The 20,169-nt window shown below is 48.7% G+C and overlaps 1 protein-coding gene across 11 annotated transcripts in view; it reads right to left on the reverse strand.

The window, feature by feature from the left end:
• SAMD11 (sterile alpha motif domain containing 11) overlaps positions 1 to 20,169 on the reverse strand; it is a 158,788-nt gene that overhangs the window by 66,160 nt on the left and 72,459 nt on the right. For 10 of the 11 annotated variants that reach the window (XM_062603969.1, XM_062603911.1, XM_062603956.1 and 7 more), the window contains 2 exons: positions 10,247 to 10,425; positions 1,199 to 1,249 (listed from right to left, as the gene is read on the reverse strand). In XM_062603969.1, the coding sequence (XP_062459953.1) occupies positions 1,199 to 1,249; positions 10,247 to 10,425 (230 nt within the window). The remainder of the gene's footprint in view (positions 1 to 1,198; positions 1,250 to 10,246; positions 10,426 to 20,169) is intronic. The other variant, XM_062603946.1, reaches the window with a different exon arrangement.

Genomic DNA, 20,169 nt, shown 5'->3' on the forward strand with positions numbered 1-20,169 from the left:
AAAACAAAGATGCTCTCAGTGGACTGCTACTTGCAGGCAGATCCAATGGACCAGATCCTGCTTCCTACAGTATCCGTGTGTATGCAGCACATACAGAACCAGATTCTGGACTCTTCTACACCCATCTACCTCCTTCTCTGCTGCGCAAATTCATTAATACCAGACTCAGCTATTTCACTCTGATTCAGCATAAACCGAGGTTCAAAATGCCAGTTTTCTTCTTCTAGTGCAAATTCTGCAGCTACATTTTAAAGGATTAGAGAAGTTTGTGACTATTACCAATGAAAATGCACCACGTTCAGGGTGTATCAACTGACCAGAGGTCACAAAGGAATACTCATGTCTGTAACTGGGTATCTTCCACTGATGAATTTCCACTTTCTTAGGGATCTGTGAGTGCAGGAAACCAGACCTCAAACCCAATCCACCACTGGTTTGGCAATCCTTCTCCTCTCACAATTCAGACTCTTACCTCATTTCTTGTATTTATGCTTTGTAAAACACTTGTCATTTGAATGTCAACTTCTACCCACTCATAAATCCTCTTGCAATGCACTTTTGCAGCTGTATTTCAACCCAGTCACACTTCACAGTGTCAAATGCAGAGTCCTATCGGTTACAACACTTCATACACTGCAGTTGAATGACTACATGCTTAAGGTTTTTGCAGGACCAGGGTGTCCCAGGGTTACCACATTATCTAAAGCATCTTTCACCCAGTGATTCTTGCCATTTGTGCCACCTTTACAGGTAGCACTGAGTTAAGCTGGCTAAACACAACTCCTGAGCAACTCAGGAGCATCAGTTACTATGGCCTTCAATGAGCCTTCTGCACAAAGAATCACTTCTGCACATGAGATGCAGATTCCCATGTCTCATGTTGGGATATAGATCTGGGCCACCCCAACCTTGCATGCTTCCAAAAAGGAACTAAAGCAGACATATAAATCAATAATGGGCTTTCTTCAGTCTAATCAATTCTCTCTCCCAACATAAGAGACTGTTTCCCCCCCAACAGACAATGTCCCCGAAATACAAAGAAAGGATTTGTAAGGGGAGGAAAAAGGAACAAAGGAGGAAGAAAAAAAACCCCACAGCACTGACAGAAACGTTCATTTACATCTAACAGCATCCATATGCCAGTAACAGATCATAAACTCTTAGCCTACCATACAAAGAGGGTGCCCCAAAATGGTACCTGCAAGAGGTCTCTCGGAAGGAGATGTTTAAATCCCAGTGGGTGTGTATCCTGTTGACAAACAAACAGAGAGGTCAATGGCACATGCACTGCATCTCTTGCCACTTAACAGATCTGCTCCCTCATAACAACCCACCCATGGTCCCTCTGCCTAGCTCTCAACCACAACTACAGCCCCCTCCTGAGCCATGGGGTGCTGCACTGCACACACACGAGTCCTGCATGCCCACAGCAGGACCCACTGCTGTAAATGAGCCCTGCAGGTGAGCTGTACAGCGGTGAGAGAACTCCTCCTTGCTGCATGCAGCCTCTCTAATAGGTGTGGGGACTGCAGGATGCTGTCTCCACTAATAGGGCACGTTCTGAGGAAGCAGCAAGAGCTAAGCAGTGACATTTCCTGAAGGAAACCCAAACGTGGCTGTGCTGCGTTCCCTCCTCCGCACCCACCCCAGCTGTAAATAAATTATTAGCCATTTCCCACCTCGGAAATTAATTCCACGGATTCTGTCACTCTGCTGCTGACAAGCAGGAACAGCAGCTTCTGGATGAACAATGTTCTGAATTAACACACAGCAGCCAAGGGACTTGGGGTTTTGCTGTTGTTCAGCTTTTTCTCTCTTGCTACTCGACAGCATCCACACCGACCCAGAGGGCTAAGGCAGATGCTTGACCTTCTGTGGTCTGGTGTCTCCACTCGAGCACTGACCCCCCACCACCAGCCCAGTGCTCTGTGGCCACCACTGTTTCTCCATGACAACATGATGGATGAGAATCCCATCCATCTGAGCCTGGCTCCTTGCACAAACCCACTCCCACATCTCTCAGCATCAGGCAGTGAACATGCTGGTTCTTAGCTGTGTGTATAAATCAGCTCCTGCAGATGTAGGCTCCCAAATGCATTAAACAGAAGTGGCTGAAAAGACGACAAGCAGCAGAAGCCAAATGTACTTTTGTGCATTTTGTGTATCCCAACAGCATTCCTGCCCCTGTCCTCAGCTAGAAAAAGCAAGTGTGTAGCTGAAGACCACCTGACTGCAGAAGCAACCTAATCTAAAGCCTGCTGAAGTGAAAGAGAGCCTTTCTCCCTATTTGAATGCGCTTTGAATTGGGCCAGAAAGCACTTAAGCATGACCAGGGAAGTCAATGGGACTTAACTCAGGTTTAGAGTGTCTGTTTAAGTGCTTCCCTGAATGGGTGCCTCTGCCTCAGCCTGGCTCAGAAATCAACTGAAAACAACCCTTAGCACGGAAACAATTTCACATCCAAGACAGGATGGTGCTGCAGGTTTTACTAATGTGATAGCATTCCTGGTGTGCTCTCAGGAAGGCAGCCTGGTTGCTCTGAGAAGTTCTTTTAGGGGTTGATTAGATTATGGTAGATATCACCTTCCACCAACGAAGCTATGCTCAGAGCCGTACTCAGTAATTCCAATTGTTCCCGGTTTTTCCTATTTTTCTTCCTCATATAGAACAATTTAAAAGACCTATCCCAGCTTTCCATCTTCCCAGCATTTTATTTGCAAATAGAAATGGAACAGGTACTTCCCAGCTGCTGAGCTTACAGCAGTAACAGTTGTTCTTCAAAGTGAAACTCCAGACATTTAAAACAGACCAAACTGGGGCACTGAGTAGTGTTTCCATGAACTGAAGTGTGGCCAAGCTCTGGGACACATTTGGGCTTTCCAGGTAAGCTGCTCTGGGACACATTTGGGCTTTCCAGGTAAGCTGCTCTGAGTCCAAAGTTCAAAGCCAATTCAAAGCGCCCTGATGGGGCTGACAGGCACAGAAGGGTCTGGCCTGCTCACATGAGAGCGGAACTGGGTGGCCAGCCTGATTCCACACTGCTCCCTCCAATACAAGGTTTTCTCATCCACAAAACCTTTATAAACCCCCTTTAATTCCAGCTCAACACCTTGCACTGTGCAGATAAGATCCTTGGGAGAGCTCCAAACACTGCCCAGTGATGAACACTGCGGAACCAGCTGGAACTGAAACTGCTGAAAAGGAACCTTGTGCTTCTCCTGTTTATGCTGAGTTATAGATATGTTAAAAGCCATGTTTCTGATTCATGAGAACCCCATGATCCCTTTCCTGGTCATGTTTTCAGTTCAGCAAACCTGTGCTTAAGGTAACCTGCCCCATGGGCCTCAGGAGGCAACATGCATTTCCTCCAAGCAGTGTTCAGAGCCTAACAACGGGGGTATAAGTAACCCTGTTCTGCTCTACCACCAAAGCTCAGCTAACTACATGCCTGTCCCTTGGGCTCACAACATGTAGTAGAATGCACCTACTTTACCTGGCAGGTAAAGGAGTGTTTTTCATCCTGGACTCTCAGAGCAGGGCTGCAATGATGTGCTCAGGCAGCAAAGGGAACTAAGAGCAGAGCAGGAGCTTGCCTGGGCTGCGGGCTCTCCACTCAGGGTTTCATCTCTATGTTAAACTCAGCCTCCCACAGGATGTAACTTCTCATTGTCTACTACAGGTACTGACATGGGCAGGCTGCAGAGCGTGATCCTAGAGCCAGGCAAAAGCACATCTCATACATGAGACAGCACAGCTAAACCTCAAAGTATAAGAACAGTGCATCAGGGAGTTGTAAGGGGGGGGGACACACACCTCATCCCAAGGGAATAGCTCAGATCCACACGGGGGCAGAAACATCTATCTGCCGAGATGGATAATTAAACACCCATATTTAGACAAATGGATAGGTGAGAATGAAATTAAATTCTCATTATCTTTTTTTGGGGGTGGGAGGAGGGCGGGATGAGGAGCAGAACCAAGTACTCTCTACACCGTTACCACCAATTAGATTCCTGAGGCTGATGTACATCTTGCTGTAAGGGGTCATTCGTCCAACTGAAATCAAATTACTAATCATTTGCAAACTATCAGCTACACAAGCCCGTCCTTGGGTTCTATAAAGCATGGGGAGCAGGAGCCAGTCCCCTGCAAATTAGTAACAGAAAAGGAAGGGCAGAAATAAAAGCCACCACCAGGCAAAGGTGTTACTGCTGCTACTGCCTCTCCCACCTCCCCAGCAACCCAAGGTCTCAGACACAGTGTGAGCAGTTAGAAAGTGTTCAGTAGAGATTACAGAGTCATAAAGTCCTAGATTGGGTTGGGCTGGATGGGACCTTAAAGCTCATCCAGTTCCAACCCCTTGCCATGGGCACGGACACCTTCCACTAGAGCAGGTTGCTCTTTCCACACTGTCTCAGCTTCCACAGTCTCCCTGTATCCATTCCATGCTGTTTTCAGGCAGCCAATATAAAGAAGCTTGTGCAGGCAATAAACAAGGGTTGGCCCCTCCAGGAAACCTCATACGTGATGACTGGAAGAATGGCCTTAAGATTGCAGCAAGACTGAGACCTGGACTTGGGGCATGTGGGTTATTCTCCACCATGGAATTGATGTTGCAAGGGTCAGATACAAGGAGATATAGAGAGCACTTGTGGGTCAAGATTTCATTTGCTTTCATTCTCAGAGTTCACCTCGCTTTTTGCTCTCCTACCTCCTTCCTGGGCAAGAAGGGATTTCTTGCTGTTTTTATCCTGCAGCATCCCTGGGAAGTAAGTAGCCATTTTCCCTCCCTCTCTCCCCCATGAAGTGTATGTCCTCATTAGGGCAATGACATGCTTCCTGGCACTCTGGCCCATGTCCAGCCTTTGCTTCCCAGAGGGTTCTTTAATGTATATATTGAATACAGTGACTGTTATTAAGTGAGAGAGAAAAAGGGGAAAGGAGGGAGGAAAGAGAAAGGAGAATAGAAAATAAAGGGTCGCAGGGGAAGGAAGAAGGGATTAACAGCAAATAACCGGTGGAAGCTGTGTAAGAAGTGTCATAAAGCAGCAGAATATGTCTCCAGCCACAAGAGGGGCCCTGCCTCCCTCCCCTTGAGTCACAGCAATTAGAAGAAGGGCTGTCGGATCTAATCTAAGAGCCTGGTTCACGGCTGGAGCCTGCAGCCCTGCTCTGTCATGTGTCTCGTTTCTCTCCTGCTTGGAAGAGCTTGTCGGCTCAGCCGAGCCCCCAGCCATGCTCTGGCTTTGGCAGCAGGTAAAAAGCAGCGTCGTGTGGTATATCCTGCCATGGAACAGCTCCATGGGAGCGGGGATGTCACACAGGGCAGTGCTCCCAGTGTTTGGAAGCAGTTCAGATAGAGGCCAAGCGAGAGGAGGAAGGTAAAGGCAGTGTTTTGTGCACTGCACATCAGCTGAGAAGGCAGTGGGGCCTCAGAGCCCTGAATTCCAAGCAGGTGCTTGTGACAAATATAATGGGGGGGGGGGTGCTTGGGTTTGATCTTCAATCAATTAGGGAGTCAAAGAGCAGCAGCCTTATGGGATGTAAGAAATAGCTTTCCACTTAGAAAGGCAGGCGGTGAAAGGCTGACAGCCACGAGCCATTAAGGCTTAGTGCAGGTCAGTAATTTCACTATTAGAAAATGGGCAGAGAGAGGAGAATTGCTGTCAAACCAGTCTGTGAGGTGAAGGATGCTGGGGGACGGGAGAGAGCAACTTGCCCCTGTCTGGATGCTATTCATGTTCATGTCTGAATAGGGGCAAGGAGAGAGTGTCCCATCACTCCTTGAGTAAGCATCTTCATTTCAAATGCTCTCCTCTGGTCTGAAGTAACACTAATGTCATGTGTGTCACGCTGCTGACAGGCCCAGAGAAGCTTTGGGTGTGCGAGGAGTGATATAAAAAGCTGAGGAAGGATTTAAGGGCACAATGAGCTTCTCCAGGAATCTGCTTCTCATTGCACAGACACCCTGTTACAGGACAACTTTCACTGCTCCTCAAAATGGCTTTCATTTCAGAGCAATGGCAAGGCAAGGAACCCCCACCTGTTGTATGCTCTCATTGTAGAATCTGCTCCTCCTTTTGCTCCCAATCCACAAAAGAAATTCCAAGGCATTTTTGCCATACACAGAATCCCGTAACCATAGAATAGTTAGGGTTGGAAAGGACGTAAAGATCAGTCAGTTCCAACCCCCTGCCATGGGCAGGGGCACTTCACACTAAACCATGGCACCCAAGGCTCTGTCCAACCTGGCCTTGAACACTGCCAGGGATGGAGCATTCACAACCTCCCTGGGCAACCCATTCCAGTGCCTCACCACCCTTACAGTAAAGAACTTCTTCCTTATATCCAATCTAAACTTCCCCTGTGTAAGTTTTAACCCCTTACCCCTTGTCCTATCACTACAGTTCCTAAAGAACAGTCCCTCCCCAACACGTCCTACTGCTACAGCCCCATTTGCTATCCTGCCCACTCTCAGCTCACTGTACATGTTTACTGATATTCCAAAGGATTCTTTCAGAGGAAGGTCAAAAAATTCCACCACTTTAAACAGGTTCTTAAGTATTTACTGCTTCTCATTATTAGCCAAGCCATCCCACTTGGCTGGGGACTTACAGCTCTGCATGAGCAGTTCCTAACCTACCCTGTTTAAATCTCAGCTGCTATCATTACATTCCCCCCCTTCTCTTCCCCTCCCATACTAATGAGAAATGCCAGTCTTTAAAATCCAAATTCAATTCATACACCATAAGACAATGCTGGGCATAAATCCAACAGCGTATGAGGATCTTCCTGTTGAAGCTGAACCTTATTCTATGGCTATGCTGGCTTTACACTAGTTCTTGAGATAACATAATGAAGATCCTTGAAGGCAGTTTGAACCTCAGTGTGGAAAAGCTCATGGGCTTTTCTGAGGTAATGCATCTATCAGTGTTGGATGGAATGCTCCAATGAGGGCAAGGAAGTTAATGTTCTCCAAATCATTGAAGAGCAATGGGATTTGTCATGTCAAACTTCCTCTGCTTTGCTTATTTTGTGCCTAGGATAAACCAAGCAGTAACAAAAAAGCATCTGTGGCCAGAGAGGGGCTCTTCATCAGGGACTGCAGTGACAGGACAAGGAGATGGGTTCAAACTGAAACAGGGCAGATTTAGGATAGATCTAAGGCAGAAGCTCTTCCCTGTGAGGGTGCCCAGAGAAGCTGTGGCTGCCCCATCCCTGGCAGTGTTCAAGGCCAGGTTGGACACAGGAGCTTGGAGCAAGCTGCTCTAGTGGAAGGGGTCCCTGCCCATGGCAGGGGCTGGAACTGGATGAACCCATGCTGCTGGTTCTGTGATTCTGTAACTTTTAGTTTCTCTTGCTGGGAAGAGACAGCTCAGCTCACAGCCTGTGAGGAAAAAGGCTTCATGAAGCCAAGGTTTCTAATTGAAGCCTGCTCTAGTTCTTGTACCACCTCAGCTATACCGGTATCATTAGGACCAAAATAACCATACAGGTGACGTGGCTGCCATGGTGCATGCAGGCAGTGCTGTAAAAGAGCCAGATCTTCAGGAACCAGAAATGTGATCAAAAGCAAAGGGATTTTCCTCTGCCAACACTGTCCCAGTCCTCTTCAGAGCTGAGTGCTCACAGTCTGTGTCAGCAGTGACACAGTTTTGCAAGGACTTGGCTGTGAAATGAGCTGGCATGCACTGACTTCAGTAACAGTTCCAGGTCTCTGCTCCTTTCTAGGGCTGCAAGAACATCCTGAGGCAGGCTTTCTCTGCTTCAGATCTCCTCTGAAGGCCATTACCATGGGCAATTGCCTAAGATCACGGAGACAATCACTGTCAAAGGCTATGGTGAGGGACCAGCCAAGAAACTAAGCTTCTGACTCATATTCTAATCCCTGGAGTCTTTTCTTCACCAGTGCCCAGACCTCAAAGTAGCAGAAAGCATTCCCTTGTGCCAACAGCAGAAGGAAATGGTCAGTATAAAGGAAATTAGGAATAGGAGATGAAAGAAAAGGCAACAGTGTACAATGCAAGTGGTTATAATGGCACATGAATGCAGGTGTGCACGAGGGCCATCCAGGGGAACAAGAGGAAAACACAGGTTTGCTCAGGCCCTGACCTTGTTTTCTGCTATCACAGTTTAACCTATTTCTTCTTCTCAGTGGGAGACAATAAAACCTCAGCCCAATCCATCACCAATGGGGGAGGATACAACAGGTGAATTAACAGCAGCAAGCAGATGGGGCACTGTCTCTGACGGGCCCCAGCTGTCATGTCTGTCAGCTGTCTGGCCTTTATGATGCTGCTGCTGTCCCTGGAGCCAGCCCCATCACACCTTCCGCCCCCGTCCCTATAACGATGCTGGGAACAGGCAGAGCGCGCTCCTCAGCGGGACTGGAGTCACATCCCTCTCCATCCACTGCTCTTGAACCAGTGGAAAGGGGCAGTCTGGGACAGGAAAGCTGGGAGACCCATTCACAAGGGATAAAATGCTTGGAAATACTGAAGGATTGGAGCACTGGATATACTGAATTATGTGCTCTTTCTCTGTTGGTACTGCACTCATTGAGCCCCTGCCCCTGTTTGCCCCAGTTATTCCAGCTCTTCCCCTATACACTCTACCAGAGCTCCCCAGAAAACGGAAAGGAGCAGAACTGTACAAAAGCAAGGAGAGTCTAAACTACTTGGGAAGAATTATGCCCTCCTCTAAGGAATCAAGACAAAGCTTAAACAAGAGACCCTGAGCCAAACTGATTGGAAAGCACAGGCATGGTTAGCTGAGGGACCGCTGCCTAGTAACTATTAAGTATTTTCCCTTCATTTCCTAATAAACAAGGCAAAGCAATTACAGTAATTAAAGATTGAAGATAAGAGCACTTTGTATTTGGGGGGCCGAGCATATCAATTATACAGTGAGCGTGTGGTTCTCCCTCCTAATGAGACAACCCAGCACTGTCATTCTGCAGCATTAAAGGCATAATTAAAGGGGGCAGGAGAAGAAGGGCAGGACACCAAAGCTGATGGGGAGGGTTCCCTCCCCTCTGTGGCTCCTGTGCACATGCATTCTCCAAACACCTTTATGGTTTCAGGATAAGAATGAGGACCCAAAGCTGCAGTGCTAACCCCACACTTTAATTACAGGTGGGTTTTACAAGAGGGGCTGGTTACTGTTTTGTCTCCCTGCTTTCAAGCCCTCAGCTGCTCAATGTACCAGCATCTGTTGGAAAGCAAAGGGCGGGGAGGGGGGGGAACAACTTATCTGCTCAGGAGCAAGAAACACATAAAACATAAGGAAAGCAATTACATGCCTTCGGTTTCCACTCCTCTGTTTTTATAGGGCTTGTCTTAGAATCTGAGTGATTTTATGCATCAGAGGAAGATGACAATCACGATGAGTGGCAATGATATGCATGGGAGGCTGAGGCACACAGCCTTCAGGTGTTTATTTTCCTGTAGTTACAGGTCTTCTAAACATAATCTTTTATCAGAGGGATGAGAGAACCCAAAATTCTGCAGCTGAATATTATGGGCACTGAAGCCCAAGTGACAGTAACTCAAGACAATCCCTTCCCTTCTTTGAAACCTGCATGGTTCCAGGCTGAATGTATATGGTACTGAGAAAGACACCACCAAAACACATGAGAACTGAGATGTGCCCCAGTATCTGAGTGACTTTTTCCTACTGCATCTCCAGTACTTCTACTTTCAGGCTACAGAGACACTCAGGATCAGTGAGACCCAGCTATGCTCTTTGACACCTGTAGTCAGTAACACATCATCAGTGCTGCTACCTCCTTCCCCAACTCTGTTCCCCAACACTGAATTATCCAGTTTATATTGCACCACAACCTGGAGACAACTGAAAGTAAAAAGCAGGACTTTGGACCCAGACACCTCTGTGTATTTTCAAACAGTTATGTAAAAAGCCTACAGATGACTTCCTGGTCATGGAATTCTCTGGCCTCATCAGACACAGAGAATTCTTGACAGAGGGTGAAATACAACTGACAGCCTGCAAATCCAGACACCCTTGGTGCAAACACAAGGCTCCATAGAGCCCTACTCACCCCAAACAGGAGTGAGTCAGTAGCAAAGAGGAGCCAACTAATCCTTCTGAGCTGTAATGTGACATCTGCACTTGAACTTCAGGCCCTGGAGGTGACTCCACTGGCAGCCCACAAAGGCTGGTCACCCGCTGCCCAGTTTTCTCTGCCTCTGCTCTTGCAATGCAGCACTCCCTGGCAGGAATTTACCTTCTTTTCATGATACTGATGTGGAGATCCTCCTCCTGCTTTACTTCGGGGTGCTGACCATTGCTCTTATCGCTCTCTTCGCTGTCGTCGCTATGCGAGAAAACGGAGGTCAGCTCTTTCTTCGGGATCTTGGTTGGAGGTAAGGGGATTGTCCTCTTCTCTGCCAGGCGACCCCGGTTCTGCCACAGGATGGAATTAGGTGGGATGGGCAAGGGCAGGGAGAGAAGAGAAGAAAACAAGAATTTGGTTAGGCAATGCAGGACCAGGCAGCCTCAAATGGCATCAGTGCAGGTTTCAGGCTGATGCTGGGTGGGCAAAGGCTGTGTTCACTTTGCACATGCCTTTTCAGCAGAGGCACATCTCTTTGTAGTTCTAGTTCTAATCAAGCCATGCACTTCCAGCCTCTTCCCACCTCTTCATTCCTAGGTTGCATCTCATCCACGCCAATAGGAAAGGGAGATGGCAGCAGAATTAGGCACCAGACTCTCTCTCCAGAATATTACCTATCAAACATTGTCCATTAACATAGCATACTGGATTACATTAAACCTTTGCCAGCAGCCCAGGAGGACGTGATCCAGATAATCCAGGCCACTTCTGACTGCAAAGGGAAAACTGCTCATGCCAGCCAGCAGCAAGTTTGCCCCTCACACCAGCGAACAGGCCACATGAATTCATCTTGAATTACCGAGGCTCCTTCTCACTGTTCACTTGCATGCTCAGGTGAACCCAGCAGGTCCTGCCTTGTGCAGACCTTCCCTAGGTGGTCCTGGCAGTGTGCTCCCCTTCTGACACGACACAAGTGAACAGCAGGAGAACTCCCAGGAGGCAAAAGCTGCTTTCCCACTGCAAGTGTATTTGTGTGCAGAACGCAGCACAACATGACCCCAACCTCCCAGCCTGCATGTAGTGAGAATGTGTGACAGATTACTCTAAGTTTGTACCATTTGTATGAGCCTAGTGCAGCCTAATGCAGAGCCTGATAGGTTTTAGCTTTCACTGTGACAGAACATGTTTCTAGCCTGACCTGTGATGGACCAAGACAGCCGTAAGACAAGAGAAAGATGTACACAGAGACACAAGGAGACCATCATGTCATTGCCCCACAGAATTCAGCGTTTAAACAAATACAATCATGAAACAGGGAAGGGAACCACAGTGAGGGGAAGTGGAGAAAAGATTCCTGCACGTTCTTCATACAGGTAATGCAGGAATACTTCCTTCAACAGGACTTCCTTCGATAGGACAAGTCATAGAGAAGAAACACGACCTTAGCAAGGAAGAGAAGTGTGTCAATAGGTGGAGTAAATGCAGAGTAACACCTAACTGGTACCAGGTTCTCTGAAACATGGACTCCAACTTCCCATATAAACCTGGCAAACTCCTGTCCTGGAGTCAGCCGGGCTCCACAGGGGAGGATGGAGGAAGCCCAAGTGCTGGAAGAGCCCAGGCTGTTTTAATTGAACAAATGGAGAACTTTCCCCAAATACAAAGCAAAAACTTCTTGTTTACCTCCATCAATGAATTCCATTTGTGGTCATTAAGGGGAGCCCTAATCGCTGTGATAATTGGCTAAATCCATCTGGAAGGCATCACCCCAAGGAAGCACATTAGCTTCCCCTTCTGATGCACGTCCAAGCCGAGAACACAGCTGTCTGTGAACAGCAGACACCCAAGGGAGAGAGGAGCAATGGGCCAGACTGGCTTAGGAATGGGGAAACACATAGATGCAAGGAAAACTAACACACATTTTCTTCTTGGGAGTGATGTGAAGAAGACAAACCCATGGACAGCAACAAGGTGAACGCTCCCACACCTCCAAGTATCACAAGTACCTGGATGAAGCTGCAGAGGCTTTAGTGAGTTCTCACCCTGTGGGCTCCCTCCACAGTAACAGTGGCAGGGATACACACACACGGCCCTGTGCACAAAGGTTTCTCACTGCTCCCTGAAGGAGCATCTCATCTAAAACACACATCTCCTACCCTTAAATACTTCTTGCATACTGAGGGGTATTTCCACCCCTGGTCCCTTTCCTGTTCCGGAATGTGCACCAAGCTTACCCTCTGTGTAAAGCCACCTTAGTGACTCCAGCTAAGAGACAGCAGGGAGGAGGAGAGGCAGGGGAAGGAGAGGAGGAGCAAAGGAGGGCAGTACGTGCACCAGAGTTCAGTCATGCTGAAAAGCTAGGGCATAAATCAGCGTGAGCTTTATCATGCCAGAGCTTTATATATGTATGCCTGAAGTTGCAATTTATCATAACAATTAAAGGGGGAGGCGAGGGCTGTGCAAATTTCCACTTCAAAATAATCACAATTCACTCCCTGCTGTGACTCCACAGCCTGAAGAGAACAGCACCGAGCAGACACTAAAAATCATTTTATGGCCATTACGGTACCTTGGAGCACTTACCAGGTCTCAGTGACTGCCCAGGGACTCATCAGCTCTAACAAGAGTGAGAGTGCAGCGAACAGGGAGGCACTGAACCCAGAGCAACAGCCCACCAGACCTGGAAGCCAGGTTCCCCCTCCCTTGCTCCTCAGAATGCTTATTCCTTCCTGGAATATGCCTACAGCTGCTGGACACATAGACACCTATATATAGACACACAGAGATCTATAAGCCTATACATGTAATATACAAATATGTATGTATGGATCTCTATAGATATCTGTATGAAGACAGGCTGAGAGCTGGGCTTGTTCAGCCTGGAAAAGAGAAAGCTCCTGAAGGGGAGACCTCAGAGCAGCTCCAGTGCCTGAAGGGGCTGCAGGAAACCTGGAGAGGGGCTTGGGACAAGGCATGTAGGGACAGGCCAAGGGGAATGGCTCGAACCTGCCAGAGAGGAGACTGAGATGAGCTCTTAGGCAGAAGCTCTTCCCTGTGAGGGTGCTGAGGCGCTGGCACAGGGTGCCCAGAGAAGCTGTGGCTGCCCCATCCCTGGCAGTGTCCAAGGCCAGGTTGGACACAGGGGCTTGGAGCAAGCTGCTCTAGTGGAAGGGGTCCCTGCCCGTGGCAGGGGTTGGAGGTGGATGAGCTTTAAGGTCCCTTCAACACAAACCAGGCTGGGATGCTATGACACTACCTAACACACAGAGCTTCTTCCTTTAAACATGAATGGAAGAGAGAAAGCGCACCTGCACCTGCAGCAATCTCTGCTCACAGATGACCTGCACTGCTTTTGTTCTGTCCCTGCAAACACCTGCATTCCAGCACTGGCAATGCTTTCCTTTTAAGCTGTGTTTGTTTTGTACTTGTGCCATTAGGTTTGGGGCAGTTTATTTATTTCTTTCCGACGTTTTCCCTATTCCCAGAAAATTAAAATAGACTGAGCTAATCAATTTTGCCTTTTATGTTCATCTACAGCCAGTTTTGAATCAATTGCACTTGCTTAATCTGTTTAGAGGCATTCACAGTAGATACACATCACTTTTAAATTAAGCACAAAGGTAGCCAGAAGCCTGGGCCAGAGCCTGCTACAATCGTCTTTCCATTGACTTGAAAGGGCACTGGTCCAAGCTACAAAGAAAACACACTCAACTGTGAGAAGCACTCTCCATGCATGGACTCATCCCTGTGACTATGGCTTTTGCTGAAGCCCTTTGTCACTTTGGTACAGACACAGGACAGGCAAGTACCTACAGAGCGGAGCAGTATGTGCAGGGACGAGCAGTCAGATTCAGGTTTATCAACCATCACTTGCCATGCAGTGTACTTAAAGCAGTGTTAGGTGCAAGAATACACTCAAGGGTCTTGCAGTGGCATCGCTATGTAATGGGAGGTACATTAGGATTTATAGATATTTGATGTAAACCTCATAATCTCACATTAAAAAAGCTTGTATTTGTGTGACAGTGTCATTAGAGAGATCTTACAGAATCCCAGACTGGTTTGGGTTGGGACCTTAAAGCTCATCCAGTTCCAACCCCTGCCACAGGCAGGGACACCTTCCACTGGAGCAGCTTGCTCCAAGCCCCATCCAACCTGGCCTTGAACACTGCCAGAGACTGAACCTGAAGGTTCGAGTACTTCCAGAAGCAAACTGCCTCCTGACTTGTTGATGTTCACCGGGATACCTGATGCCTGGGAGAGCAACCCAATCAATAAGGCACCTTCTGCAGAGCATCAGGCACCTTGGGACTCTGGCTACCCCTGTTAAACAGCTCCATTTCTACACACTTGAAGGGAAGGGGGAAGGTGGGCTTTGCCAGCTGGCTTCCTTACACTGGTAGGGCTGGTGTGGCCAGTGGGTCAGAGGGAGCATTTTCCATAGCTCCAGAGCCACCAGCTGCTAGCGCAGGAGCAGCACTCCTGGATGAAGTATATGGAGCACTAAATACATCTTATAGCTCAGCCCAGCAAAGCCAGGCTGCCTGCCAGCTCCCTGGCCAAGGGAGTACAGGCAGAAGGTGGTATAAAGAACAGATTCCAGCCCTGAGAGCAGGGGGAATGGAGGATGGATCCTCACTGAGGACCTGCTCCCCACAATACATCTGTGGGTGAAATCCAGCCAAAACCCTGCTGCAGTCAGTTATCACAGGCGTGCTCTCCCCTACCCTGCACCGCCTCCTCCATGCCTGAGAGGAGTCAAAGATGTTTGCTGTCAGGACAAACACTGACTCAGCTCAGGGGAAACCTCTTCAGAGCCTGCACCTCCCTTTCCTAACACAAGGATTTCCCCACCCCTTGGACAGAACATCACTTCTCCTCTCCCTGCTGAGCGTGGTGACCAGGAAGTAAAAGGTTTCTGCAACTCCCAAAGCCTTTGCAAGGGTGAGTGATGAGGGCACTGCAGAGCTGCCTCGTGTATTAGGGCTCCCTTTATACATAGTTAGAGATTAATATTGTGGGTTATGATTCCAGCTAACGAAACACAGCTGGAGATGGAGTCAATAACCCTCTATTCCCCAGGCATGCCCAGCTCTCCACCCAGGCGTGCCTGCATCAGCCCAGCCCTCAGTCACTCACCACCTCACCCTCCCTGGGTCTTCTGACACCGTTTAATTGCTTTCACTGCCTCTCAAAGCATTGGCTGGGTGGGGGGTGCCTTTGTTTTCCCAAATCACAGACAAGCACATTTCCTTGCCCCAGGAAAAATCAGATGGGGACCAGTGCGCTGTTGCAAGCTACCCATTACCCACGTCCAGAGATGCAGCTGCAAGTATAAATCCCAACAACCTGGGCACAGTGGTGGGTTACCTGAGTGGAGAAACCCGGGAGCCTGATCACGAAAGCATAGGAGCATCAGAAATATGGAGAAGGAAACAGCTGTGACGTTCCTTCCTTGCAGGTAACAGGAGGGGGAAATTCCTCTCTGTGTGGCTATGAAGAGTCAATAGAGCTACAGAATGAAATCTGTCCCCCCCCACTCATCCAACCCCCTCACGGCTCTCCCCTGGAGCCATGTGCTCCCAGCCAAGAATACCAAAAGCCCAACAGTTGCGTAAGATCCCTGGGAGAGCCCTGCAGCTGGAATGACGGGCGGGGAGCATCGGCCTGACTTCGGGGAGAGACAGGAAGGGAGGGTTAGAAAAGGTTTCCTGCCCTGGGAGCTACTGCAGCAAGGTCAGAAGAGCTGAACGTCCTGGTGCGACATTCAAAGCCAGCCAGGAAAGGAAAGATTCCTCGCAGAGAGAGTCCCTGGTGAGCATTTAATTGATCCCAGCAATGGAAAGGAGAGCTGAGAGGCAAAAAGCTCCATGGAAAAGGAAAAAAGCACATGAAAGCAAAGCTTTTCCAGTCCACCTGAACTGACAGCCAAACCCTGACTGGCTGATCCCACAGGGAACTGACCCAAGAAGATGAGCAGGTGCAGTCCCTATGGACACCACTTCTTCAGCATCCCTTTAAAGCACAGAGATGCAAATGCCCAGAGTCTGCATACTGATCAAAGCTCTCTGCAAGAGGATCCACATGCCCGTGACTCAATACTGATTTCCACTGGATTTTATGCAGCACATGCATTCCTTCTGTATACGTAGAGCTGGGAAATACAGGGAACAGACCGGGAATGCTGGGGGAAGGCAGGAGGGGAGGTTTGCACGCTGCCAACGCTGGGAGCTCAAGAATGCAAAATCTTTTCCATATGTGAAGGAAACCCTCAAGTCCAGACAGCGTTTTCACTCGCTTTTTGTTGCTGCTAAAGGTAGGGAAAAGGAAAGGAGGAGGTTCCGAGAGCCTGGAATACTTCTCCTTTTACTTTCACAAATAATAAACCTGCTCAAATGGCTTTGGTTAGGGAAATTACCCAGCAAGGGAGCCCACACATCCCCCTGGGTGTGCATCTCCTTTCAGCTGCGATGAGTGTAAACACCTAAGAAAGGGTCAAGCTGCCTTCCAAGATAATCCTCCTCTCTCCCCTGGGCCTTCATTAGATGTTCTAGGCCAATGTGCTACCAGTGCTTTGGTAGCAAAGCCAGCGCAGGCACAGTTGTGCTGCCCTGCACTTACCAGCTCCCCCATCAAACCTGAGGTTGGGGCAGGAGAAGCTGTCCCTGTCCAGGTCCTCACCTCCTGCTCCTGTTCAGTAATGAACAAATGAATAAAAGCAGAGCCTTCTGCTGCATCTATCTTCCTGCCTCCCCCTTAGCTGCAGGCCAGCCCTTTAACCTGATCACTAATAGGTTTGTTACTCACCAGCTCTTTCCAGTGGCACCAGCGTTACACTGGAATCATTCCAGCACAGGAGGGATGGCCCAAAGTACAGAGGGAGCAGAAGGGAACAGACAGCAATGGTGAGGCACAAATTAAGGCAGTTCACACCACAAAGACTATTCCAGGTTTTGGGAACTGTGCTCATCAGGGTCTCTTGGAGGTGGTTTACACATGCTGGCAATGACCAGAGGCCAAGCTGAGGAAGGAATTCAGCACAGAGCTAAGAGCTGTAGCCACGGAGACAACAGGTTCTGGGACTGATTGTGCCACAGCAGGCTCTCTAGGTCTAATCCTGACAATCCTGACGACAGGATGGGGCTTGGAGCAAGCTGCTCTAGTGGAAGGTGCCCCTGCCTGTGGCAGGGGGGTTGGAACTGGATGGGCTTTAAGGTCCCTTCAACCCAAACCATTCTGTGGTTCCCCGATGCACAGCCGTGGCTGAGTGGCAGGGTTTGTCTACACAGAACATGTTCTGCAGCACCACCTCAGCCTTTGGGAGGACCTTTCTTTACAAATGAGAAGCTTTGACACCTGCTGCATGCAGCGAAGTGAAGCCACAGCCTCCCTGGAGCCCCTTCCCTGGCACAGAGAGCCAAAAGCAAGGGGAAGCTGTGCCAAGCCTGTCATCTGCTACAGCGATGCTGCCACTGTGCAGTACTTCTCATTTGGAAAGCACAACCTGGTCTGTAAGCTCTGGTTATTTAAGGGCTTTTAACACAGCTGGAAGGCCAGTGAGGAGCAGTGGGTCTGTTCCACAGTGCTGCAAAGTGTGATGGAGATAAGTAAGCCGATGAGCTAAGTCAACACAGAGAGGCCGCTGCAGAGCCAGGAGCACCCCGCTGCACTTCCAAAGCCAAAGGGGCAATATATTCACAGCCAGTGTGGAAAAGCAGCTCTGTGGGCCCTTTCCAACCACCACACTGGATTACAACACCTCAGCAATGCCTTCTAGTGCTATGGTCACAAATGCATCCTTGCTGAAGTTATCCCTCTCCCAATCTCATTGTCTTCGTATTTGCACAGACACAACCCCCAGTCCATACAGCACAAAGGATGTGGTTCTGGTAACCGGAAGAGACTGACACCTTCATCCTTAGCTCCTTTACCTTGACCAGTGTCAACATGTACCTGTGACAAACAGCTGTCCAGCCACATAGAACCCAGCCCTTGGGTTCACTGTTTGGAAACAATCGGTTCTGCACTAACGCGGCAAGCAGCATTTACACTGGCATGAGACCCACAGAACTTCCTTATACAGAAACCCCTTTATGAGAACCATCATTCTGGGGTGATGATCTGATTTTACTCCACTCCATGGCAATGAATTGCCCAAGATTTGCTGTGTGGATGCCAAGATGAGGGAGAACGGAGAACAGTTGTGTGTCTGTCATCATCTCCCCTTCTCCCCCTTTCACTAGTACCCTTCAGCTGGTTAAAGCACCCCTTTTCTGTCCTTTATTTCACTCTCTGAAGCTCTGTCTCCCTTCCCCACATCCCTCCCACCCACAAACCACCGCAGACATCCATGGAAACCGCTGCTTCCATTTCCACTTCGTGATTTGCCTGCCACACCTGGGGGATTTCCCAGCAAATTGTATTACTTTATTTGGTCAATTGGCCTACAAATTGATTTTCCTGTACAAATAATGAACATTTATGGTTATTTTCCCCATAGACTGCTTTATTTTCCATGTAACAAAGACTGATTTCCTCCAGGTTTTGAGACCAGAGCATATGATCTGCAGTTACTGTGACCCCAGCTTGATGGATGACAAGGACTCGATGCACAACAGAGGGTTTGGGGTCTTATCCTGGTACCAGACCAAACAATTCTACAGCATGTTTACTACAGGGATAAACTGCATTGTTTTAAGAGAGATTCAGTCCTAGGACCAGCCAAGCAAAGGCAGGTGAGGTGGGACAAAGGGCAAAGCGCCTTCTATGAGCCACTGAAGTGCATCCACCAGCACATCCACATCCCCAAAGTGTCTCCAATGGCAGCTCCTGCTCATTGCAACCTTTGGGGACACACTGCAAGGACCTTCTTTAACCTTAATTACATGATTGTGGAGGCAAGGGGAGGAGGACTCGGGGAAAAAAACCAAGCAGGAGTGTGATTTGTGGGCAGGGACTGCAGTGTTGTTCTGCACTCGCCTCCCCAGAGACGCAGAGCCACAGCAAGAGCTCCACAATGCATTTCATTGCCACTAATGAGAAAATGACTTTGGAGACAAGAGCCTGGAGCAAGTTTTGAAGGTCACTCCCGCAGGTGTGGAAATGAATTGGGCAAGAACCAGGGTCTAAACATAAGTTATTCTACTTAGACCACAGCGGATTATTTGCATGCAGGGGGGGTTAATAGCCTCAGGGCTGTGGTGTGTGTCTATGTTTAATTTAATACATCTCCATGGCTGAGGCTGCTGGGCACAAAGGCCTCTCAGCATCAGCACTGCAGAGAAGTGATGATGGGGAGGGTTCCTTAGGTGACTGGGAGAGAGAGGGTGGACACAGGAGAGAAAGTCAATTACCCAGATAAGTCCTGACTGTCTGCAATTCCCTATCCCGGTCCTCAAGGGGTGGGTTTGGCCCATGAAGCCTGCCTTCCAATCCAATAAAAAATGAACTGACTTTGAACAACTACTAGAGATGCCTCCTTAGAGTTTTAATACGTGCTCTTCAGCTTCAGCAGTGGAATTAACGAAAGGGAAGAGAGTCTGAGGGTATCAGGCATGAGGCTAAAAGCATGCCAAGTTCCTGCTTAGCTTCCTGGGCTCCAGGGAATCTCTCCCTTCTTCTTGGCACTGCTAAGGGCTGATATGCCCTCAGTCTGTGGCTGACAGCACCAGAAAGAGGTATGTCCCAATTGAGGATGACAGTTGCCCTTCACATAAGCTAGTCAAGGCAAAGATGCATCTACAACCACACTGTGCAGATCACAGCATCAACAGACTGGTTTGTGTTGGAAGGGACCTTAAAGCTCACCCAGTTCCAACCCCCTGCCATGGGCAGGGACACTTCCCACTAGAGCAGGTTGCTGGAGTCACAGGTCCCACTTACACCCTGGGGACCAACACAACCACGGGATAAACCACAACTACTCACAGAAATATGCAACCAGTTGGCTCAGCACATCAGGGGCAACACAAGATGATGCTAAATGATTTACAATACATCCTCGTATATAATACTGGGAAATGAATGACCAACAAATACAGTGGCTTTCTGATGAGAACTTGACTGGGAGTAGGGAGTGCTGGGAGTTGTATGTT

The sequence above is a fragment of the Pezoporus occidentalis genome, unplaced genomic scaffold (genome assembly GCF_034315485.1).
Source record: "Pezoporus occidentalis ecotype Australia unplaced genomic scaffold, CSIRO_AGI_Poc_V1 ctg119, whole genome shotgun sequence".
NCBI lineage: Eukaryota > Metazoa > Chordata > Aves > Psittaciformes > Psittacidae > Pezoporus > Pezoporus occidentalis.